Raw genomic sequence first — 26,900 nt, 5'->3', positions numbered from 1 at the left:
TAGCTACATGGCGCTCACAAAAAGAGATAAACCTAAAGCCCTCTGTTTTTAAATGAACGAACACTGAACTGCACAACCACTTACCAGTACTTATCCTTGGCAAGACTGGTATTTGATCAGGAGAGCAGACTAGTAGAACAGAGACCTGCACCAGCAGAGAGGTCCATGTCAAATATGGCCACTGGTAGACGAAATAATACTTGCAAGAATGAATATAAGATATAAAAGAAGACAGAAACACAAAATCATTTCAATCATCATCTCTTTCACTCTTCTGAATGCACAGGCATGCACACCGGAACACATTTTCACCAGGGTGGGCAGATGTTATGTGAGCCTAATAGATACAATGAAATGAAACCTGCCTGGAAATAATTTTGCAGCACTGTAATGTAGCAGCTCTAAAGAAATATCAGTCAGCAGCATCACCGCTACAACCGATCTCAAGGCTGGCGATGATGAGCCACACACAACACACAAAACAGTTTTAACAAATACAAAAACTTTTATTATCATGCTTTACCCACATCAAGTATTTGCACAAGATACCTCCGTAGTATACATTCGAGGCCCCGTTGGTAACAGTAAAAATAGCTTCGACACTGTCCTAGCTGAACATCCTCAGTCATTTAAATAAAAAATCCAAAAAGCAAAATCTCTCTGTTTCAGAACTACGGTCAATATTACTATTTTTTAATCCACTGGAGAAGCAGGACCTCATCAGGGATGAACCATTTCGGATATCTGAAATATAGACAAAAAAAGACATGCATTTATCCTGCCACCACCTTTTTTTTGCAGACAAAGCACAGGACAGAGTCAGTTTCTTTAACTTAATGCAACCATTTCCATTTTTCAAACCATCCCCGTTGGAATGATCTCGCAAAGCTCTCTGTGCTGGATGTTTGGTTGAAAGGGGTCCTCACCTCCAGCTACGGTAGTCCTTGTAGTCCCAACTCAGGTGGAGGTTGTAGCTTGTTGATACCCAGCTCCCACACAGTCGCTGCAGCAAATTTTATAACAAAAAAATCTGATATTCTTTTCTGCTTACTGGGGTTGCTCGCCATTGTTGCTGGCGGACTGCACTGTGTGCTGTTGAATGCTTCCATAGGTGACGCTCCTTTACATTTTTTTAAGTTTAAGGTTATTGCCAAATGAAAGCTGGAAGGGCTGCAGCCCCAGCAGAATCTGGGTTGAGGATGAAGAAAACACCTTTGTGAAAACAAAAAAAAGGAAAATAGTTAAAAAAAATATTTCTTTCCCTCTGAAGGAACTCAATTGTGGAGGCAATGGCCTCCACAATTGGCAATGGTGTCACAGGCAAGCTTTCCACTTGTACTTCATTTGCCAGACATGATTCTTCTACATACTGGAAAAGGTTCTCTTTTTCATCAAAATAGGAGAGAAGAATCAGCACCACATCCTTCAATGGTTCTCATGAAGTTCAAAAGGTGTTGTCCCTTTTTTCTACACTGGTGAGGAAAGTCTCTTTTAGTGATACCCAGTGAGCTCTTGAAAGTGGACTGTCATGCCAATCTACTGGAACAGAAAAGGCCATTCCTCTGTGAGGGATTGCAGATCTGTTCTGTTGTTGTCTGCCTCTATTCATTAGGAGTAGTAGGTGCACTTCACAAGAGGTTTTACATCGCCTGGGCTGGAGTTAGAAGCTTCATTTTTTCTTTCTTCTCCTATTGTCTTTTTGGTGTTTCACTCACTGGTATGAATTTCATGTCCCACTTTATGCAGCCACATGTGTTTCCTGAACAGCTGCCCTTTATTCAGCTGGGACTTCCTCTGTGTCATATTTTTCTGACCCCCGTTTGCGCTTGATTATCCTTGGAGCTGAAGGCCGCTTTACATAATCAACTTGGTCTTGCAACTGTCTGACCAGTGAGCGATATCTTGCTCCCACCACATCACCTTCTATGACATCTTGCAGTGACTGTGGATACTTGGCAACCATTTTTTGGTTCTGTGGAGGCTTGTTTACTGGAAGAGGCACAAGCTTTCAACAGCTCAGAAACAACAATGAGGATAATTTTTCTCCATAACCGTGGGCTTGGCCTTTTCCCCTCTCCAAACACTGCATCAAGGATTCAGGAAACTTCTCCCATGGAATCTGGAAGCTGTCTACCCCATCTGCAATACTGACCGAGTGGATGGGTGAAGGGGAGAGAGTAGCCCCATTTACACTGCCCTTTCTGTGCGGGAATCAGCCGTGCATCGTTGTACCTCCGGAGGTAGTATCAGAGCCGCAGCAGAGGCAAGACGGCCTCTGTGTAGATGGAAAAGCTGGAGGCGCGGCTCAGGGGTGTGTCAGTCTGATGGTGTTCACAGTCTGACAGCTAAACAGATCCTTCACTCATCAAATAAAAGAGAAATGACCTACAATGCAACGTTACGGGACCAAACAACAGTAATGTTGTAACTGGTAGTGTCTTTGGAAACTTATATGAGGGAAGAAAATACGTTGAAAAAACCACACAGATGTCAACGTCATTATGTGCACCGTCATGCCTCTTTTGGATCCGCAGTGCCGGTAGCTTTTTTTCATCAAAATAGGCACTACTTCAAACTCCACTGAGTCAATGTTTCCTGTGACAAGGAATTGTCCGTTCTTATATGAAGTTCCCTTATACAATATTTCTACTGTGACCTTTGTGTTGGTCTCAGTGAAGCCAAATTGTCTGACTGCATCTTGAATGGCTTTACTGTATGAATAAAATTTAACCTCCTTTGATTTGCAAGACAGCTTGACCAAGTGATCCCACTGAATGCCTGCAGCATCTGGTGTCTCTCAGAAAGAGTAAGGCAGAGGTTTTTTAAATTCTTCAAATTCTTTGCACATCTCTTGAAATAACTGTGCCTACTTGCAAGCACATTGTCCACAATGTCTTTCAGCTGTAGAGTCAACTGCCACACATCATCTGCTGTATTTTTTATTCTGTCACCAATTATGATAGGCAGCAGTCTTAGAAAATTCCAATTCTGTATGGCCTGTTTTGCTGCTTGAAGGCTTACCTCGCTTAGGCTTTGTAGGAGCATCAGAGGCACAGTATTTGAATTGTTTAATGCAGTGATTCAGAGTGGAGTAAGTGAACCATGACTTTTTCTTTATGAAATACTTAAGATAGAGTGCAACATCATAAGACAAAACACCTTCGCAGATGTCATGTCCTAGACAAGGTGGCAAACCTGGCTGACAGACATTGAAGTATTTCAAAGAATTGAATACTGACTCGAACTTTACCCTTTCAACATCTGGTGTATCTTCAGTCTGGAGGTGATCAACAGCAGATTTGTAGCTCTTGATGGTGCGCTCTGGTCCGCACAGATTTGGATCATCACCATTATTATGCAATACCTACAGAAATATTGTGAGCACCTGAAATTTTCACCAAAGCCACCAATACAATGTGAGGTCAAATTATCTCCAGCAATGCAATACAACGTTCCTCTGACTACTGTCTCATTTAATGCTACAGTCCATTTCTCCTCCAATTCCTTCAAGTCTGCTTGTAATTTAGAGAACACCTTTGCATGCCCAAATTCTTTGAAATCTTCTCTTTGCACAATAAAACAAGTGACATGTGGTCTGTCAGACCGCACATGAAATGGTAAATTAATAGCAGATACATAGAAAGCTAATACTTCATGGCTTGTCCTTGCAGAGCCTAAAGGCGACTTCATAGGCATCCTAATATAACACTACTCTGAGACTGAGCTCTTGAGTATGCTGTCCTCATTGGCCCTGTATGACATGCAGAGAACAGATCAAATCCCCAGACTCACAAACTTTAGCGATGTCCTCTGATAATGATGTGTCATTTAACAGTGAATTTACTCAATGTATATGTTTGACCCAACTCATGTATGTTTTGCATTTCCTTAACAATATTCTGTATGGTCGAGATGGGTAGCAGGAATTGCCCCTGCAACTTCAAGTAGAATAAACGAAGGAAAAGATCACTGAAATTTTCTGACAAGTGCATGTCACCTTCATCTGTGCCAGTCTCTGTACCTGCCTCATACACTTGAGTGCCAAAAGCATCTGATTCAGTTGGAAAAGATGATGACTGAGGAGCAGATTCTCAATATAAGTCACTGATATTGCTATCTGCAAAATCTCTATTTCCATGACATGTGGGCAGTAAATGAAGATTTGACCTTAAAAACGTGTGTGCAGCCTCTCACTCGACAACTCATGGCACGTCCTTCCACTTCATGCTCCTTCAAGTGAGATATTAGATCTTTAACATCTTGACACAGGTGTTCACACAATGCCATTGCACATTTAAATCCGGTAACAGCCGTCCGGGCAGTAAGGTTAACTGGAGCAGGATAAATTATGTCCCAGATAAAGATGAGCCTTACACACTTCATATATGCAAAATGTCTGGTTGCAACCGTCTCCAAAGAACTTAAATAAACAGCATGGTTCATTTCGATAGAGTTTGCAATGAAGTACATAACCCCTTTTATGTGTTGACCGACCTGCCACAAAAATTACATCCGAAAATTTCCTTACCAACCTTTGGTAGTAAGTTTGCTAACTTCAGTTAACGTTTACTTAACGCAAGTTAACTGTTAATAACAGTTAGTAACAAAACCTCCCTCACATTCACAGTTACATCGAGAACGAAAAAGTAAACATAACCTTAACTAACAGGTAAACTAGTTCTTTCAAAGGCAACACAAAACTGCAGAAAACACATTTACTGTAAAGGCTAACCTAACCTAGCAAACTTAATGCAACCTTAAGCTAGCACTAAGGTAGCGTGTACATTTGTCTCTGTAGTGATTTCTGTAGCCATAACATACCTTAACTAACAATCTAAGTTGTACTGACAGACTGTAATAAGATTTACAGATTATATGTTCAATTTAAAATAGTTTACCGTGAACAGGTTTCTATCAGGTGTTTTTAAATAGTAAGTCAAATGTGAAATTTATGGTTGCCAAAACAACTTACCATAATATCTTTTACTTTAATATTTTTAATTCGGCAACCGCCTATTGAAGCTGCCTGTTTTATTGTAAATTATACAGATTTGTTTCTAACAGTCAAACAGGTTTGTCTGTCTCCTTTTTCATAAAGGTGGGAGCTGAGCTGCGCCAACTTGTGGGAGCAAGACTTCAGGATTTTAACCTGCGGCACTGTATGTATTCCTAACTATGATACCTTGGACCATTATAGAAGAATGACCTACTAAAAGTACTAGCTTTATTTACATTTAGTCAGTGATTGATTGGAATATTATTGTGCTGTATAACTGTATTGTTGAAATTATACAATAAAGCTTTTTGTGCAGTTAAGTCTTCAATTGTCATTTTGATTGTACAAAATACCATAGTTTATACAGTAACTCTGTCAAAAAGGTGACAGTAACATTTCCATACAGTGTAATACGGTACTTCAGCATGGTAAAAAAAATAACAGTATAGTACTGTACTTCAATTAACACTATGATAAAAATGACTGTAGTTAGATTTGTAATAATTTTATTGTGGTATGAATTATAGCAACTACAGGATAATTGTTGCCAGTAAGTAACTGTAAATTCAACAATAAACATTTTACAGTGTAAGCACCAAAACCTGCCTACCTATTAATATAACCATATGCTTTACTCTGTCTATTTTGAGATTGGGATTTCTAGGTCAAATTGGGATTTTTACAGATTGCAAGTGGTAGCCATGTTGTTAACACTGGCTTTGTGGCAATAATACCACAGTGAAGGGAGAATTTGAAAAGGTGTCTGTTTCAACTTTAAGTTATGCCATAAAGGTAGAATGTCTTCTGTTGTGAGTGACATACCTACGTCACAGTAAAGTACCCATGGTACATAATGTAACATACACTCCTCAAAAAAATTAAGGGGACACTTTAATCACTCATCAAATCTTGATGAACTAAATATTCAAGTTAAAAATATTTGCTGTACATTGTATAATTTGTTGAGAACAAAATTACGTAACAATGGTCAATGGAAACCAAAATCATCAATGATTGAAGGATGGATTCAAAATCACACTGAATAAGTAAAACATTGAAATAACAGGCTGATCCAATGTGAATTTTATCGCAGCAAGTCATAATGTGACTCAGTAGTGTGTATGGCCCCCGCATGCCTGTATGCACTCCCAACAAAGTCTGGGCATGCTCCTGATTAGTCAGCGGGTGATGTCCTGGGGGTTCTCCTCCCAGACCTGGATCAGGGCATCAGTTAGCTCCTGGACAGTCTGTAGCGGTACTTGGTGGTGTCGGATGCACCGATACATAACGTCCCATAGGTGCTCAATTGGAATTAGGTCAGGGGAATGAGTTGGCCAGTAAATGACATCAGTGCCTTTGTCATCCATGAACTGCAAACTACATGAGGCCAGGAGGAACCCAGGGTCCACAGCACCAGCATAAGGTCTGATGGTCCAAGGATATGCCTCCCTAGACCATCACTGACTGGCCAGAAACATACACACCAGTAGCCTGCTGGAGGTCATTTTGTAGGGCTCTGACCTCTTGTTTCTCCTTGCACAAAGGAGCAGATACCGGTCCTGCTGCCAGGTTGATGCCCTTCTTCAGCCCTGTCCAGCTCTCCTTGTGTAACAGCCGGTCTCCTGGTATCTCCGCCATGCTATCAAGACTGTGCTGGGAGACACAGCAAACCTTTGTCCACCTGTGCAACCTGATTGGGCTGCAGGTACCATCTCATGCTACCAGCAGTGACAAGGACACTAGCAGAACCCCAAACTAGAGAAGAATCGGTCAGGAAGGATAAGGAGAGAGCAATTGTCTGTGGCCACCACATGCAAAACCATTTTCCTTTTTGGGGTTTGTCTTGCATTTGGCTGTCCATTGCACCTGTTTTCACTTTCATTTGCACCAAAGCAGGTGAAATTGATTCACAATCACTTGTGCTACCTAAATGGATAGATTGCTACCCCTAGTTTAACTGACTTGGTGTTATACTGTGATGATTAAGTGTTCCCTTATTTATTTATTTATTTATTTTTGAGCAGTGTATATACTTTAAGATAAAAGTATGATCTTTTCCTTTACCTAACCAAGTAGTTTTTGTGCCTTTAGTGCTGGCTGATTAAAATATTTTTTGTGCCTAAACCTAACCATACTATGAACATTATTAACAGTCCAAAAGTCATACAATGTGAACCGTTTGTCAGGAGGCTTTATTTTGATGATCTAAGTGGACATTGCATATGTATTATTGCCAACTTGACAGCAGAGACATTCACTTTGAAAACTGATGCTAGAGGGGTATTTAGAGCATCATAGTTTGAAGCGGAAAACAACTGACCAAGCTGCCATATTTGACGCATTAAGAGTGGGAATGTTTTGCAGTGGTTAAACATAGAGCTCTATGGCACAGGGGAATAAGATATAGCAGGCTTCGGATGCACAGATTATACTCGTTAGTGTGATCAATTTATGGTTGGTTATGGTATGGGATTTGTTGACTACAAGAAAAATATAGAATATCACTATTATTCTTTAATCCCTGTCCAGTTATGAAACTCTAACAGTCAACCCATGCTTCACCTTCCACCCTCTGGCTCCAGATACAGATGACTAATCTATATAAAAGACAGCGTGCTTTGGGACGAGTTTCGTGTCAATTTGCAATTACCTAACCATGATTTGCGTGAAGCGTGTGCTGAAAGTTAGGACATGTGCAACAGATCTGATTTTGTAAATGTCCTGCCTGACTGGAGGAGTTCTCTGTTCTTATGTCTGAGCAGATCTGTATTCACAGCCACAAAGTTCCTGCAGGAAAGAGCTGCTGCAACATTGGCCTGATTCTCTCTGTGCAGATTACAAATTAACATTTTTTCAAACTAGATGTAAAAGGGAAATAAAAGGGAAAAAGGGAAATAAAAGTGTTTTGATCACAAGGACGCACACACTCACACACACAACACAGAAAACAGTGTTGTGCTGTTTTAATGGTCTGGACAACTGAGCCCCTCTGCTGTTGGTTGTCCATTTAAGCAGCCAAACTTGGCAGCGGTTCAGATCCTCTCTTTTCATGCCAACTTCTCTCTCGCTCACTCGCCTTTTCCCTCTCTCTCTGTATCTCTCTGCCAACCTTGACGCCAGTCTGCCTGCCTGTCAGGACCAATGCTTCAGGCTGCCATTTAACAAGCCAAGCCCAACTATTCAGACAATGCCTCAATGTTCAGAGTTGCTAATGATTATCTTCTGGCCAAGTTCCTGTTATCTTACACTAATATCGGATATGTCATTGTTTCCTCTGAAGCAGCTTGAAGGAGGTGAGTGGTGATATGCTAATAGTTTCAATAATGTGTCAGGTAATTGTTAAAGGCAATTATTTACTCGCTAGTTACACTACTGAAACCTAGGGATCTGGGGAGGCTGCTGGACACAGCTTAAATACCAAAGCAACTTGAGGACACCCCTGCAAGGAAAGAAGAATAACCCGGAGGGATATCCAGGCTAGGAAAATCCAGCAGACACCACATATGTAGTACACATGCCTTCCTCTCAACCTCAATACACTTAGTCCTTTAGAATACCGACCATTTACAGTTGTGTGTAGTTATTTGCAAAGCCTGCAAACAATGAAATTATGCCTAGACCCCAGCTGTCCAGTAAATCAACCTGGTTGCAATTTTTACTCAAAACTCTCCCAGTGACTGAAAGCACCCCTGAATACACCTCAGTTCGAATGGAACAGCCATGATGTCTTTCACCACATTCCCACCGTCAGGTATTGTTGAAAGCAGCAGCTTTTTTCTGTGCAGCAGTTACTTAAAGGGAGCTCCCAAGCGCATGTACTTTAACTTAACCTACGGCCACAGTCTTCAACCTCTCTGGATGGGCAACAGACTGTTTTTGCGTGGAATAAAAACACAGGCTCTCATCCCCACCACCCCGGAGAAATGGACCGCTGCTGAGCCTCGCTTTGTTCACCCGAGTGGACTCTACATTACAGCGGCAATGCCATTCATCCACGCTGAGAGTTAACTTTGCCTCTAAGCCTCGAACCTCTGAGGTGGTATGCCAGTCAACATCTTCACATCTTTACACCTTGGTGATGGTGGAATGATAGCGATTGACTGTTGATAGTAGTATGTATGAGTATGTTATTGTTTGAATTAGATTGAAGTGTTGATTATCTGTAGGTACATGAGCCATATGAGCCATGCCTCTCCAAATTAGATGTATTAGTACAGGTTGGTTACACCCCACTTTTCCGAAACCCTGCTGTTCCGAAAATAGACTTCCATTCATCGTAATGGCGTGGTTTGTCATTTTTTCTAAAGACCCCACTTTTCCGAAAAGGCTATTGTGGAACCCCTGACCCTAACCCCTAACCCTAACCATATTGGGAAGTAACTGGAAGTTGAAAGTCGGATTCGGAACAGTGGTGTGTCGGAGTGGGGTGTGTCAGGATGGAGGGGTTTCGCAATGGAGGTGTTTCGGAACGTCAGGCTGTTCCCATACAGGACACAGTTTAGCCTAGATTCAAGGCTGCAACAAGTACCAGCAAACAGATACAAAGGCCTTTGTGTGAGCTTTGTGAAATTTAAATTGTCTATTGTACAGTCTCTAATATCTTGACAAGCGCTCAGTGGGTCTAGTGTAGTGACATTTTTCACATGGAGATGAATCTGCTATCAATATTGCCATCAGTGTGTGCCTGACCGCAACACATCACTAGTTTAGTTACATTATTAACTTCAAAGCCCGTCTAACATCACAACCATCCCATTCTTCCAGCAATCAAATGTAAAGTTTTTAACAACTGGATTAACTCTCCTATATACCACCTCTACCTTGCCCAACCTGTTACCTTATCGGTGATGGCCTTATGGCATAGGGCCCACTGAAGCTGCATGTGCCAAATAATATGCAGATAAACAAAGTTGTAGACTTGGCCCTACACTGCTCATCCGTGGTGCCGCTGCCACTGCCTCAGTTAGGTAGTAAGCTAGCTGGTAAGTCCACAGGTTTGTTGTTGTTGCAGAGTAAGAAAGCCGCCTTTTAAAAAGTTGGCATACAGTCTTATCTTTGAGACTTTTGCCATCTACTGTTTAGAACCCAAAATACTATTTGTTGTCCGCACAGGACAGCTCTGCTTGCTATTACCCCTTAATTTTTGTAGCAAAACAACACAATAGCAACGTTACCTAAATTTACTGATAGGTCATAGGTTAAGCTGATTGTGAAATTTTAGAGCGCCCTCTGCTGGATCACAATCTATAACAAATAGCCTAAAGTGCTTATAGACTGTACATTTCAGACAGGTTATCACAGCTGTGAACAGCACAGCAGCATTGTTTCTCAGACACACACACACACATCAGGGACTTTTAGCGACCTTGCAGAAACAGAGGGGAAGGTAATTTCACTGGCGTCACATCCTAAATAAAATCAGTTTAGCCTTCATTTGCTTTTACAAACCATGTGATCCTGCTTACCCCACCCATACACACAAAGAAACACGCACACATGCAAACACATATGCACACACATAGACACCGACACTGTCAACAAGCCTTGTGACCTTGTCACAAGAAGCAACATCAATTTAATTTATCATTTAAGGACTGCTGTTAGTGGCAGCTTGTTTCCTATTTCCTTCCTAATTGGACCACTGCAGCACTGAATTAAAAGATATATAGTGAAAAAAGTATGCCATTAAACATGGTGAATAAAAGAAAAAAAACAACAACAGGAAAAATAAAGAATAAGCATAGCAAGTGTGGGGAATATAGCAAAGGGTATGAACACATCTGTACAACGCAGCTGTAAAAACTTCCAGACCAAAATGTCCATGCATCATTCGCTAGTGCTGGCCCATATTTCAAGGCTTGTAAATATGTGATGAAGTTTTTTCGTTAAGTTAAAGAAAACGTGATTTTTGCAGTTTTTTCTTCCTTTAGTTATCATTGTCGATCAAGTTATTATTATGTATATGAGTATATGTTGGGTTTACCCAACCAAGCTGCGTTAACTTGTTTCTAAAATAAATCAAATGTGTACGTAAATAGATCTTACTCCCCCATCACATTAACTTTTTCCTTTACAACTTATCATCATATTATTAGCTGGGTCAATAGAACATTTCTCTATTTAGACATGACACAGCTTGCTTGAAAACACATTTTTGTTGTGATATTACTATTTTATAAATACATTTGAATGGGACACTCCACTTTCAACTTTTGTTTCCCTTCAAGCCCCACAATGGTAGACAACTGACAGCTCTAATTGGCTAACGTGACACAAGTAATTTTAGCTGATAATGGCAGCTGGTAGCATTATGATAACCCAAACTACAAGTTAGTTTAAGTGGTGGGAAATAACCTGATTCCACTGTCCCAGACCATGACTGAGCAGCTGGGATTAAGAGCACGGATAACAACCCCCCCAACCCTGGAGTACCAGTAGCCTATATGACATTCTTGCACTTTCCCACAAAAAGAAAAAGCCAGACACCAGTCAGGTGCCAAATGTCTAATGCTCACGATATTACATGCCTGCAAAACACAAACGTTTTTGTCATATGGAACTGTGTCAATGCAGGATGATTAATCAATCACATGACACAGGTACAGTGGCCCAGAAGGGTTGAACCAAATGCAAAAGCCAAAACACAAATGCAAGAGCCAAAACATCACAATGTAAGTGAGCAATAGCAGAAGTGAGACTTCAAGGAGTGATGAACAGGCTTGAGCACAAACGCATGCGCTGGGGCATGCGGCAGCCCATGCATCAGCCATGGTGAAAATGTATGCCTGATATGGGTCATGCACAGGTACGTGGCTAAATGGCCTCACCATGCCCCTTAAACAGCAGCCCCAAGGCACCTTTGCAATACATACAGACAAATTGGTAGGCACATACGTATATCATACAAAGCCTCTTGGAGCCACTGCCTAAACCTTACAGAAAGTCAGCCATTTTGATTTTTCTGCTTATTTTTGGTGATTTGCACGTGTTGTATTCCAACAAACTCCTCCTATAGCTTTAACCCCATGGACTTCAAGTTTTCACAGGCCAATCTCAACACATTTGTGATGAAAAAGTATTGAGGTTTTGTTGAACAGTGCGACCGTGGCAGCATAGCAGGAAAACAGGAAGTAGTTGTAACTCCACTGTATATGGTCAAGTCTGCCCATAACTTAACATGTTTGATAAGAGTCCCAGTCTGATCACAGTCTGACCACACTAGCAGGCCAAATTCGCTTACAGTCATAGCGCCACCTACTGGCAACAGGAAATTATTTTTTTACTTACTTCATGTTGTAACAGCCCAAGTTTAATTATGTACTGTCTAGAAATTGAGAAAGTACTTCCAAATGAATTACCTTTTCTCATAAATGTTCATGGCTCATAAAAAAGTTTATTTGATTTACCTTGGAAACTATGGCCATGCTTTTATTTAAGTTGAAAAATTACATCACTCCTTAGCTGGTAGCACACACCGCCAGCACAGTTTTTTCTCTGTAGGGTTGTCATTATGGTACATCCTCTTAAATACTGGGTACGTTGTTGCTGATGTTTTTACAATTTACTCAGTAAGTAAGATGAAGTTGGACTGTAACATCACAAAAAACTGTCACTTTAACATCTGGGGAACGTTAATGTGAAACATTCTAGGATCCTTCCTGGATCATTTAACTAGCCTTCCCAGAAAGTGCCTGGAACAGAACAGTAACATAGTTTTTACATCAGGAAAAAATTGACATTTTGACATCATGGGAATGTTATGCAGAAACATCTAGCAAATGTTTCCAGAACCAAAAGAAACATTCCCAGAATATTTGAGGAACCAAAATTTGCCAACTGGGATGCATGCCATGCTTCTTTAAACTGTTTCATTTGACAGAACTTACGTTGAACGCTAAATTGAGGATTGGTAGATTCTTTATTTCCCAGTTCCTTAAATAGATTTGTTGTTTCATTACGGCCAATGTTGACTCATTGTTTTAACCTACACGCATCAGCTTTCCAGAAGGATTTTTTTGTTTTTTCACGAAATTTCTGAGACAATTTGTATCTGGCACTGATGGTGTGAATTGTCCTGTAACTAATTCTCCAGCCATTTTTAAACACCTAGTAAGACGAGGGTTGCTCTGTTGTGATTTCATTGCAAATACTGGTAATCTGCATCATAAAACTTGGGTGTAATAAAATTGATTCAGGGATTAATTACAGAGTACTACTCAGATTGTGCTGCAAATACCTAGTTCTTTTTATGGGACCATTCATTGCAGCTTTACTTTTTCATTATGTGCCAAACATGCTGGTTTTGTACATTTGTGGACACACTCCCATAGCCTGAAACAGGACAAGGAAGAAACAAGGCAAGCGAAGCTTGGTTACAGCTCAGATGAATGTTTAGATGGTGAGCTGGTGGACTTCACCACCACAAGAATTCTAAACAGGATAAGACAAGTTCACTGTAGGTTTTAATATAAGTCTTGTCTTAAAAACTGTGGTTTTAGCTGATTCTGAACAAAACTATCACTATCAAGGGAAAGATCCTCACAGGCTTGAAATGAAGACATTTTACCTAGCCCATACTGTACCTTCCTCTTTAAGATCCCAACTACAGCATCAATTATTGTCATTTTTTAGGTATAATCCCAGTCTTACTCAGTGCTTTAGTAAGTAGTTCCCACTAAAAAGTCACCTTGCAAAAAGCAGAGTACAATCCTGAGACCACCAAAGTGGACAGTCCAGTTCTCAAATTTTGTCCATGAAAATCCCAATCAGTCACAGGGAATGCACGTAACCTCCTGCAAATAATGCAGGATGTCTCAGAGCAACACAGTGGCCAAGGGATGAAAAAAATCTAAATGTATTTTTATTTTTTAAGTAATGATTTAGCGCAGTAAATTAATCCAGTGATTTTCCCCTCATGCTTATTTTGTCCACAGGACCTGTCTATTACTGTATATGAAAGCGAGGACCCAAACCCATGTAAAACCAAGAAATGTCGGACCTGAACCGGGTAAAGACACAGACCGAATCAGCACTTCACAGCTGGTTGCTATTAACAAGTTAAAGGTCATTTACAATTTGTTTAAAAAGTTAGTAGCATACTCCTCTTTGAATAGCCGTGACATATATAACTCACCCTCTTTGACACAACGGTTCATAGGTTTTCTGTTATTTCTCTCTGGCTGATTGATATGCTTCAAAAGAAGCAACGTGCCTGTTTTAACAGGGTCAAACTTTGTGTTTGTCCACACAATACACAACAGTACTTACTTTCTTGTCGTCTTTGTCCACAATTTGCATTAAGCAGGCTCACACAGAAGACTGGCCAACATCTTGGGTTTTTCATGTTTTTCACAACAGTGAAAAAGGACCTGAGTCCTGGATCCATATGTGTCAAGAAGGTTGTTGGAAGAACATTTAATAAGAACTAAAAATGCAGAGCCCAGCCAGAGATTATAATATATTGTCACTGTCATCTCAGTAAACAAGTCTTGCACAACTCCTGACCAAAAAATTTAATGAAGAGCTTCAGAACAGAAACAATAGATCAGTTGAGAGGCATTAATCAGATTAAAATGGTGTGTGTGTGTTCACCTTGCCATTGTAGACTTGTCTTCCTCTACACCATATGAGGACTGTGAAGCAGGCCAGCTGCACTACAGACAGCCCGTTTGATCTTCAGTCGATCACGAAGGAGGACATGCGATGCTGTCACTATAGCCCCTTTCACATATGATCAGATCAGTCCACATTTATTTGTTCACACATACAGCACAGAACAGGAGATCATCCATGTCAGATGTGTTCACACATGTTGGAAATACTCTGTATGGTTTGGGCAAGAAGCAGCGCCTGGGAAGGTGGCTATGCCCATCATTCTCTAATGGTGGGCATAGCTGATGATGATGTGTTGATATAAATACTACATGTATTCGGACATATCCACAATACAAACGAAAGAGGGAAGTGTTCTATACAGGTAAGCAGAGAAGAGTATGAAACCGTTACACTCAGTACACAAAGATCTCACCATAAAAAAGTAAACTGCAGCATTTTGGATCTGTGTTCAGCAGCAGCATAAACAGGCAATATGGAAGCACGAGAGATTGAGCGGGGAAATATTCTGGGCAGATGTTTTGCAGAACCTTGAAGATGAACAGTTTAAACACCATTTTCACATGTCCTGGTGTACGTTTGTGTAGGTGTTACAGCTGATTAAACCAGCACTAACACAGAAGATAACACATCGCCGACAAGCCCAGTCTGCTCTATTCACACATGTTGCTCACCCGGATTTAGGACGATTGAGCTGGCAGAGTAAAGTCCGGGGCAAATAATGCCATATTTGTGTTCAGACATACAGCTCCTCTAAGTAAACTCTGGATAAATCCAGAGTTACAGTGCATGTGTGAAAGGGATTTATTACTCATTTCAACTGCAGTGGTGTGTGTGTGTGTGTGTGTGTGTGTGTGTGTGTGTGTGTGTGTGTGTGTGTGTGTGTGTGTGTGTGTTTGTGTGTATTTATGTTTTTGGTACTTATTGGCGACATTTCCAGCATAAACTCTAACCTGTTGGGACCAGAAGCCCACACTGTGGCAAAAACGTTATTTCTGAGATCCTGGTTGAGGTAAGGTGTACGGTGTGAAGGTCAAGGTTAAGGACAGGTATACATTTGTACATTTGTAATAGTCACCAATTTATGGTTAAGATTAGGGTGAGGGTTTGGGTTTGGGTTACGCTGTCCACAATAAATGGAAGTCTATGTAAAGTCTTTATAAGGACAGCACGCAAACCTGTTTGTGTGTGTGTGTGTGTGTGTGTGTGTGTGTGTGTGTGTGTGTGTGTGTGTGTGTGTGTGTGTGAGAGAGAGAGAGAGAGAGAGGGAAAGAGAGAGAGAGACACTGAGCACATGTGCATCGCTTAAGGTCATGTTAATCCAATCATCGTGGTTCTCAACAACTTCCACTTGTGTTTGGGTGTCTCTTCAGAACAGTGTATTCTTAGTCACACACATGGATTAAACACAATGAGCTTTCTGTGGCCTGCAGATGGTTTTTGCTTGCATCTTTTCTTTTTGTATCATCATAATTTAATAAAGCTGCAGCTATTTTCAATTTTCTCTCCTCAGTGTCAAGCTTTCCACCTCTGCCTAGCCTATTGTCCTTCTCTTTGACCATTTTCACACCAAACTCAACCTCACAATGTGATCTGTTTTCCACTCTTCCAGAATGCTCTAAAGCAGGGCAGAATACTAAATAGATCATATACTTCATCAGACTGTATTGAGAAGACGTTAAAAGTTGTTTTTAATAGAATTCTTAATTAGACACATCATTTTTTTCAGATGAGATGAAAATGGCTAAGGAGTGGGCCATTTTGCCCTCTTTCTCATTTATGTTATGAGTTGCACAGGTGCAGTACCAGTCAGACAGTTGGCAAGGATCTGGTACTGACATTGAGGCCACTTACAATGTTAAGTTGATTTTACTTTGTTTTTCACTGGTCTGTCTTTTAAGGTCAATCCCAACTGAATGATAATCAGGTCCAGTGATGGATGGAAAAGTATGTATGCACCAGCGTACTTCAGCACGTGGCATTTAACAACACACCAGACCAAGGGTGAAAATTGGTGTGTCCAGATCAGAGCTGGAGCTGATAAACAACACCGACCCTGAAAGAATGCTGATTTTACCCTTTCCCATTGAAGACAAAAGCCAGGGGTAAGTGGGTGTTAGTGGGTTTTTATCCAGTGAGAAAGGGGTATCTCCCCCTTGCTCTCTCTCCTTCTCCCTCCCTCCCTCTCTCCGTGTCTGTGTGATTGTACACGTGTTGGAGCAGAGCCCCACCAGCTGCATCTGATCCTGTAATCAGGACTACAACAACTCAGCTCTGCCACATCCACCTTGCTTAACCATAGTACCTGCTCAGCTAGTCTGTATTTCAAGCCATTATGTATATATATATAATATATATATATATATATATATATATATTATATATATGTTTACCCCTGCCTAATCCCGTTCTCCTCTCCCTGTAGTTTTGTTGGCTCCTCTCTTGCCCCTCTTTCCAGCCTTTCGGTGCCATCTACCCTGCTCTCCTGCCCTGGACCCCCGCTCCGCTCAGCTACTCCCTGGATTCCTCAGCCACGGCTTCCTCTCTGCTAAGCACAACCAGGCACAAGCTCAGTTCCCTGCAAGCTTACAGCTTTCGCCTCAGCATGGCTCCTCTCCAGCTCATACCCCATCCCTTTAAAGCTGCAATAAATATTCTTCTTTTATTGAACTCCAGTCTTCTAGCTTCCCTGTGTGTCACACTTGGATTCTTTAGCCTCGCCTTAACACAAAACACCATCTTGACTGCATTTATGTGAATCTCTGAGGAATTATCCACAGCAAAACATCAAAACTATCACCTGAGTTTGTAACACGTGGTATTTGTTGAGAACATACTCTGAAAACACCCACTGCATGTGCAAAAACACTCATTAATTCCAGCTAGTGGGCTTTGTTGCAACTCATTTCACTCTTTTTCCCAATGTTTTCTGTCTGTCGAGTACAGTGGCCGACAGGTGCAAATCATAACAGCAAATCCGAATCACAACGTCAAGTTAAAAAACACATCAGCAAGTGAGAAAATACAACAGCTGAAAACATTGCTAATTGCAAAACCACAACGAATTAACCAGAAATCACATCAGAATTTTGTCAACTGGAAAGGGCGGGACTTTTACTTAGCATACCATAAGAAGCCCTGCCGGCACACATCCTCACTGGTAAGTCTCTGTTTGTTGCTGCTGTGTAAATGTACTTGATGGACAGGCATTGGAAGTAACAATATAGCTTTGTGTGAAAGAAGAATTGTTTATTAACTTGACAACGTTGTCTATGATTGACACCCACTAGCTTGAGGCTAAGGCTTATACAACAACTCCACAGATAGGGTTACACTTAACGCTACTGTAATACTAATACTGAATGCTAATGCTTTACATAAATTACAAGTGATTATTTCCATTGAATTGTTATGTGTGTTAATAGACCCACTCTTACCTCATCAGGAAACAGGACTAACAATAGTCTGCATAATAACCTTTATTAATGGCATATTTATACTAATATTTTGAGCTATAATTATAATCTTACAGTATATGTACATACATATATGTATATGTATATACTGCATATATATGTGTTATATATGTATGGAGTTTACAAACTTTCATTTTGTTATACAACCCTGTGTTGAATAATGATAAATTACCTTGTACCTTCAATGTTTACAGAGGCTGAGGTCAGGCAACTGCAGACAGTCAGGACTGCTTGGTCTTCTTTGGTCTTCGAATAGTTCTGTCAAAGCTTTTAGGTGTGCTTTGGCTCATTATAAGATACAAATCAGGGGTAGAGGATGTCTATGAAGAATGAAGTGGTGCTTCTCCTTTGCCAGGGTGGAGTCAAATCTGTGCAGGTGTCCAACTCCAGAGTGGGCAAACACCCCCAGACTTTCACTATGGGTTCAAACACTGTGGTATCATTCTCTCCTGTTCATGTCCTTACATGCATCTCAAAATCTTGGACTCAAGAAAATTGGACTTTTTCCAGCGTCCATTGTCAAATTCTGGAATTTCTTTGCCAAACTCATCAGTCCGTGGAGTCATGCTGAAATAAACTGTCTGCTCCATGACATGACAGTGTGATTGTTTGGAATGCAAGATGATTGATCATGCTTCAGTGTTGGAAAGCTGTGTTATCAGCATACGCCTTTGTCGTTACCATAACAACCCATGCAGATGGGTTGGTGATATCTGGACACAAAAATCTGATCTGATCACTTGCAAATAACAGTGCAGAAACTACTTCTTTTAGATTTGCCTGCTGTGTGAACATTAAGCCTGTGTTTAATGTCTTGATCATCTGATGGTGTTGTCATTTTGGGTCTGCCTTACAGTGGTTTTGTTGCAACTATTCCAGTTTCTGCAAACCATTTTAGAGTTCCATGCGCCCTCAGAAACTTTTAGACTCTTCGTGATTGTATGCTGAGAAAGACTGTTTTTCAGAGATTTTCAGTGTGGTCTCAGACTCTGGACACCGCTGTATGTATGCATACATAATTATATATGTATACATACATATGTGTACTATAGATATAAAACTGTAACATGAACCCCAAATGTGTCAGCATTTTGAACTTACCTAACTCTCCATACATAAAACAAAAAGTCCCGTGCCAAAAGTGCGGGAAGTGGGCTACTCTTTGTCCAATATTCTTATCATGTGAAAGTGTTTCTGGATGGTTGACTACTTCCATTGCAGTCATTATTGCCCGTCACATAGCATGTACACTAAAGATCTGCTGTATGTCTCATGACTTTGAACCCAGTGTTTAGATCTCCTGTGCCCTGGTTCAGGAATGGAGCTGAACTCCAAGGCAATTTGACATCCTGTGGATTTCTATGTCTGTGAGAATAGAGGCTCTGGTACTGGTGTGGGAAGGCAGGCATTTTTCTTCTTACAGCTGGGAACAAGGGTTGGACAGAACCTGGTACACAGTGGTGCTATACTTTGTACCAATCCTGACACCTCAGCCCACCAAGCACGGCCCAATATGTCTCCCTCTTTCTAGTTTCCTGTGCAAGTTCCCCTGAAAACATGACATCAAAGCAATTTTTGACTGGATTAATCTCACAAACCATATGCTTTGCAACTGTGGCACCCTCTGGCCCAGAGCAGGTTCAAATCTCATTAAAAAATGGTAATTCTTTATATTAAGGTTCTCGTAACAAGCATTAGATAATAAGGCCCTTCAATGTCCTTATTGGATGCTAATTAACACTAATAATCCTGTATAAGTGGAGCACAGCATAATAAACAATGTATTATCAAACTATTCCTTAGTAAGTACTAACAAGAAACATGTTAACTGCTTAAGAAGTTTACAAGAACCTAATGAGTTTCTCTTTTCTTTAACACATTTATTGAGTTTGACCAACTTACCTTTACTACTTTACTAAGCTATTTTTGTTGCTTTATTAAGATTAAAACATATTGTGTTTGGATAATACACTTCTTCTCAGAGTCTGTTGGTACAACCCAAGTCTCTGGATCTGAATTTTGAATCTGAATTATATGTCAATCTTCGCTTTAACCGGGAGTAGTTCTGGCCGTCCCAAAGCTCTTCTCCTCCAAGGACGTGACAACAGCCTTCTTTCAGCTGAACACCATGACATATAATTACTCCACCCCTACATCTTCCAAATTTAATTAGATGGCGGATATCACTTTAGATGGAGCTTCTCTCTTCCCATGGTTTTCTTGCATCGATCCATGCATTTTTGGTGGAAGTGTCCAGGTGAGAGAAACATGGATGTGAGTAAGAGACTTGGAGGAGCTTACCTCTGAGGAGCTGCTACATCTATTTCCTCCATCACTATTTGAAGTGAGGTTACATGATAAGGAGTGTGGTGCAGGGTAAATGTTTGTTTGATTGATTTATATATTTTCATTTCAAACATATAAAAACAAAAGAAAACAAACTTTAACTGTAAAATAAAAGCTTTCCAAAAAAAATAAGAACATCTATGAAAACGGAAAGAAAAGCAAACCTTAACAAGAAATTCAATGAACAAATTCTCAAAAAACAACGAAAAGGAACAGAGTGAAGTATACACTTGAAAATGTAACCTGCTCTTGCTAGTTTCTCCAATCTTACCAACCTAAGCTTTAACTGCAAACATTTATAAGTGTATCATGATTTGTTTTCCACCTTACAAAGACTCAAAACTGTAAATCATCATCATCACCTTGTTATTTTGCAAGGCAAGCTCATGTGAGAAAACATTTCTGTCTTGCAGCGACATAGAAAAAGCACAAGCGACAGAAAGTCTTCTGTCTTTGCACCTAAGTCACAAGAAATCAATGGGCAGTGTGACCAATATGTTGAACTCATTAATGTGTGTGTGCGTGCGTGCATGTGCGTGTGCGTAAGGCAGGCATTGATGTGAGTCTATGGCTCTGCATATATGTGCCCATGAATAACCCTTTGTCCAAATGATGTACTATCCAGTGGGTGCCAAGTATCTACCCAGTGTTTCAAAAGCCTGGTTAGTGGGCCTCCAAGCCTCATTATGAGCCTGACTGCTATTATGCCATCGACACACACACACACACACACACACACACACACACACACACACACACACACACAAACACATACACATGCGCAGGCACATGCATGCACACACACACATATCCATGTATGTGCATCCATAGCAAGACCAGTTCCAAACTAATCTTTACATTTTAATCTTAACCCAAATCTGAAGCCTGAACCTGCAGAAAAACAGGTCTGAGGTACAAGGTACAAGAACACCCACTCATCGAGACAGCACCCAGCCAAAAGAGGCCTGGTCAGGGTGCCAGTGCCCAGGGCATCACCAGGGAGGTTGCACCCAACAACCCAGCACAAACACTGCATTTCTTCAGCAGCGAAAGATCCAGCTTAGCAACAGCTTTGTCTCTGTCCTATTGGCGAAACTCAAACAGCACAAACAAACACATGCACAGATGCACAAGGAATATACACACACACATTATCCATACTCTCATTGATAGGCTTTTCATGTACAAACCTTGCAGGAACATTAGGAGCTGAAGAGATCTAGGGATACCAGGGGGTGTTACATAACACCAACTATTAAGATGAATGAAAAGCCCTTTAATAGAGATGAATATCTTCTGCAGCAGGAGTCAGAGAAAAACAGTCCCTAACAATTGATTTTTTAAGACATGAACATCTCATCCCACTCCAGTTTTCCCAGGAGACATTCCCTAACATGCTGTGTATTGACTGCCACTTACTCCATAAAGCAAACAGGCATATAACTCACCTCAGAAAAGACATCCGTGTAAGATGAACTAAAACAGAAGGATATCCTCTTGTCCAGTCTTATCGACACTGCCTCTGTTCAGGCAAAGAGGCAGCTACAATAGCTCAGCTGTTTCTGACACTCATGTGTGACACTTCTGCGCTTACAACCAGACCATCCTCCTGCTCGACATTGAACTCCCCAGGCCACTTGGACCGAGATGGAGCGGTCTCCAAGTGATCTCCTCTCCACCTGATAAATAGCTGATGCTTATGTATGCTGTCCTGCTGCTGGTGCAACTGTTGTTGGAGCCACATCACTACAGGTGTCCCACCTATGGCCACCGCTACTACTGTGGCTGCAACATCCAGCGCTTTGTAAACAGGTTTGCTAACTTCGTGTGCACTTGCTCTTTGCTTTTTTGTTTGGGCTGAAGACTGTTTGTTTACTTTGTGTGTGCCTGCTCCTTAATTTTTGGGATGAAAACTCAAGAGCTCCAGTCACCAGAAATACATTGCACATTAAGTTACTCATTTACATACTGAATTTATTTAAATCTGTATGGTTACTTTACACATTTACACCTGTTAATACCTGCGAAACCTAGAAATGCCAATGAATTCTACTATGAGATGTCAACGCAGCAACAGCCTAACATTGTCTTGTCCGCTCATTTAACCTGGGCCATCAGAAGAGTGTCTGTCACGGATGAATGAGTACACTCCTGAAGACAAGGAAATGCTAAAACTTAGTGTACAAGTACAAGAGTTGACACAAATGTTGGAGTCGTTGAAATAATTAAAGCTGCAGTTTGATACACAACCTCACAGAGGAAACAGAAGCAACATGACTGTCCTTCCTGTGCTGAGCAAAAACTGCCAAACTGTCATCACTGTTTTGTATGTGTCGATGGGGACATCATGCAGTGGGGTCTCTAAAGATACACAAGCCAGTGGGATGGCTGAAGGACGGTACAGGAGGAAGATGGAGGTCCAGCTGCAGCAGAGTAACGTTAGTGGAGTCTGGAAAAGCCTTAAAACCATCTCAGGACTGAGGAAACCAGACTCCCAGGCTGCCGGGGATCAGACGTGGGTGAACGACCTGAACCTATTTTTCAATAGGTTTGACCAGACACCCACCCCTCCCCCGGCCCATTCATCTCTGCTGCCCCCCACCACCTCTTCCACCCTCCCTGTTTCCTGCCCCATTCTCACCTCTACCTCCCTCTCCACTGCTTTCATGTCGCAGACACCCTCCACTGCCCCCCCTGACATTCACCCACCTCCCCCACCCGACACTCAGCCCCCCTGCTCCAATCTGTCCCTCTCCACTATCCAGGTGAGGAATCAACTGAGGAAGATGAAGGTGAAGAAGTCCACGGGTCCAGACGGGATCAGCTCCAGGCTCCTCAAGTCCTGTGCAGACCAGCTGTGCAGGATTGTGGAGTACATCTTTAACATGAGCCTGAAGCTGGGAAAAGTGCCACTGCTGTGGAAAACCTCCTGTGTGGTACCAGTACCAAAGATCCCTCACCCAAAGGACTTCAACAGCTACAGACCAGTTGCTCTCACTTCACACCTGATGAAGACCCTGGAGCGGCTGGTCCTTGTCCATCTCCGCCCTCTGGTGGGTCCTTTTATGGACCCACTCCAGTTTGCCTACCAGCCTGGCATCGGAGTGGACGACGCCATCATCTTCCTCCTGGACAGATCACTGTCCCACCTGGAGCAGCCTGGAAGCACTGTGAGGATCATGTTCTTTGATTTCTCCAGTGCTTTCAACACCATACAGCCTGCACTGTTGGGGGACAAGCTGGAGCTCACGGGGGTGGACCAACACCTCACGTCCTGGATCCTCGATTACCTCACCAACCGGCCACAGTATGTGAGGACTCGGGACTGCGTGTCGGACACGGTTGTCTGCAGTACAGGGGCCCCACAGGGAACAGTCCTGGCCCCTTTCCTGTTCACCCTGTACACTGCTGATTTCTCCCACCAAACACCCCACAGCCATCTACAAAAGTTCTCTGACGACTCTGCTATCGTCAGCCTCATCAGGGACGGGGATGACGGAGCCTACAGAGAACTTATTCAGGACTTTGTGGACTGGTGCCAGCGGAACCACCTCCAGCTCAACGCCGGGAAGACCAAAGAGCTGGTGGTGGATTTCCGCAGGCGCAAACAACCCTGCATTCAGGTGAACATCCTGGGAACGGACATTGAGATGGTGACGTCTTACAAGTACCTGGGAGTTCACCTGAACAACAAACTGGACTGGACTCATCACACTGCAGCAATATACAAGAAAGGTCAGAGCAGACTCCATCTGCTGAGGAAGCTCAGGTCCTTTGGAGTGCAGGGGGCACTCCTGACTTCTTTCTATGACTCTGTGGTGGCATCAGCCATTTTCTATGGTATAGTCTGCTGGAGCAGCAGCATCTCGGCAGCAGATAGGAAGAGACTTGATAAACTTATCAAGAAGGCCAGCTCCATCCTGGGATGCCCTCTTGACCCAGTGCAGGTGGTGGGAGACAGCAGGATGATGGCCAAGCTATCATCGCTGCTGGTGAAGGAGTCCCACCCCCTACAGGCCACTATCACAGCACTGGTCAGCTCCTTCAGTGACAGGCTGATACACCCCAAGTGTGTGAAGGAGAGGTATCGCAGGTCCTTCCTTCCTGCTGCTGTCAGAGTCTACAACCAGCACTGCTCCCAGTAGACCTCACTGTGCACTGTGCAATAAAAAACTCTGCACATATCCACACACTTTCTGGTTTGCACAAATTGGACAATTTTTAATATCCATATTTATTATTTATTGTTTGTAAATAAAAATACCAACTGTTTAAACTTACACTGTCCATATTATAAATAATAAATACTATGTCATATTGTAAATACCGATTTCATATTGTAGATATTATGTATATACCAGTTAAATTCTATTTCTTATGTCTTATTATATTGTTTATTTTTTACTTTTATTACTGTTTAAGTGTGATACTGTCCTTTGGCTGTTGTGACAAAGAAATTTCCCCATTTGCGGGACAAATAAAGGAATTCTGATTCTGATTCTGATTCTGACCTGTGAGCAGCAGAAGCAAAAGAGAACAAAGCAAGGAGCTGGTAGCTCAAAGCTGGGTCTTTGGGTGGAGCTAACACCTTGGTGTGGAAACCTTAGGATTGTGGGGAATTGAGTCCTTGGCTCCCTGTGTAACAGACAGAGGGTATGTGGTCTTATAAGAATATCAGTTTGAAAGCCACAATTAACAGATTCAGCTGTGGATCGGAACACAATTTTAACCAAACAGACCTCAGAACTGTTTCACCTAAATTCCAGCAGCATGTCCAGAGCCCCACCAGAGAAGGTAAAACCTTGGACCATGTATAAACAAATATTCCGGCTACAAAGCCCTCCCAAATTCTCACTTTGGCCTATCCGACCACATTTCCCTGCTTCTTCTGCCTACTTCTCCCAGCTGATCAAAAGGATCAAATTATCAGTTATAACTGTTAAAGTGTGGATAAACGAATCCTCTGTACAGACTGGCAAATGTTCCGAAATGCTGCAACACTGTCCAGATCTAAAGATATGTGGCAGGCGATTCAAAATGTCATAGGCTTTAAAAGCAGACGTGCAGCATCCAATACAATTTCACCCTTTAAGCTGACTGGAAAATGTCACACTCTGGGCAGTACAACACTTTGCAATTGGATATTGGACTTGTCACAAGCAAAGCCCCAGACAGTTTGGATTGGCAGTCACACCTTCTTACGTTAGTGCTCAACACCAGAGCCCCCCAGGGCTGTGTGCTCAGCCCCCTCCTGTTCACACAGTACACCATGACTGTACTCCCAGACATCAAGTGAACTCTTTAATAGAGGCCGACCGATATATCGGCTGACCAATATTATCGGCCGATATTAGGCATTTTCCAAACTATCGGTATCGGCATTTATAATGGCCGATAAATTAATATTTAAAAAATAAAATAAAAACGGACGAACACCCTTCAACCATGTTATGAGTGTTGGCGTTGCATAGTTTGTCCACCAGAGGACACTCCACAACGTCCCTGTTGGCAACACTCATGTGAAGAACGCCACAAACCCTACAACCAGCTGATCCAGCCAGAGTCGGGCAGAGAAAACCAGTTATCCACGACCATTGTTGAAGTGTGTTCATCGTAAGTTGGCAATTGTCACGAGAAATACATTGCTTGATTAACAATTAAAAGAACATCCCCATCAGTTCTCTTAACTCAAATAAGCATGACAAGATTTGTGACTACCATGTCCAGTTTTGCTGCTGTTAGGTGTAAGCCGAAAGTGAAACTGACTTAGCTAGTAATTTTGATGTTCCTCTGTTCTGTTGTGACAATTAAACAAACAAGTTTATTTTTAAACTGCATTATCATATTATTTCAGTGATAACTCATAAATAACTACAAATAACTAATGTTACGGAAATCTGTTTATGTTTTGTTACGCGTTTCTGGATTTATATATCGGCCGATATATCGGAATATCGGATTTTTGAAACACCAAATATTTGTATCGGTAGCGGCCTTAAAAATCCTTTATCAGTCGGGCTCTACTCTCTCTAAGTATGCAGGCGACAACACCATAATCAGCCACATTACAGACAACAATGACATATCAGGAGGAAATCAACAATCTTCCTAAGTGACAACGTCAGCAAAACCAAGGAGCTGATCGTTGATTTTAGCAAAGACGCACTGTCTACATCAGTGGTGCTGAGGTGGAGCAGGTGAACAGTCATAGGTGCCTGGGAATCAACATCACAGAGAACTTATCATGGTCAACGCACATCACAAAAAAAAAAATACACACTAAAAAGCTCTAGAGCCTGCCTGATATGCAGTTTTTGGGGCCAATGCCAATACTAGTAAGAGGGAGTAAAAAATTATGATCAATAACAATATATCTGTGATAGGCCAATATTGGCCAACCAATATATCGGTGGGGCTCTAAATTGCACAGAAAAAGCTCTATTTCTTACGGAAACTTAGGAAGGCAAAAT

The 26,900-nt window shown here is 41.7% G+C and overlaps 1 protein-coding gene across 1 annotated transcript; it reads left to right on the top strand.

The window, feature by feature from the left end:
* The first annotated feature begins 22,874 nt into the window (after nt 1–22,874).
* On the top strand, nt 22,875–24,785 carry LOC311271711 (RNA-directed DNA polymerase from mobile element jockey). The gene is made up of 2 exons (XM_084377503.1): nt 22,875–22,945; nt 23,196–24,785. Exon 2 carries the CDS (start codon nt 23,217–23,219, stop codon nt 24,573–24,575), a length of 1,359 nt encoding a protein of 452 aa, XP_084233629.1. The 5' UTR covers nt 22,875–22,945; nt 23,196–23,216; the 3' UTR covers nt 24,576–24,785.
* Nucleotides 24,786–26,900: the final 2,115 nt, after the last annotated feature.

Source organism: Pagrus pagrus (assembly GCF_965226575.1).
Source record: "Pagrus pagrus genome assembly, chromosome: 16".
Lineage (NCBI taxonomy): Eukaryota > Metazoa > Chordata > Actinopteri > Spariformes > Sparidae > Pagrus > Pagrus pagrus.
The sequence above is the reverse complement of the archived record's forward strand: the minus strand, read 5'-3'. Positions and strand labels throughout refer to the sequence as shown.

Bases quoted from the DNA above. Each gene is read 5' to 3' on its own strand.
- LOC311271711 (XM_084377503.1), top strand. From the start codon at position 23,217: ATGAAGGTGAAGAAGTCCACGGGTCCAGACGGGATCAGCTCCAGGCTC.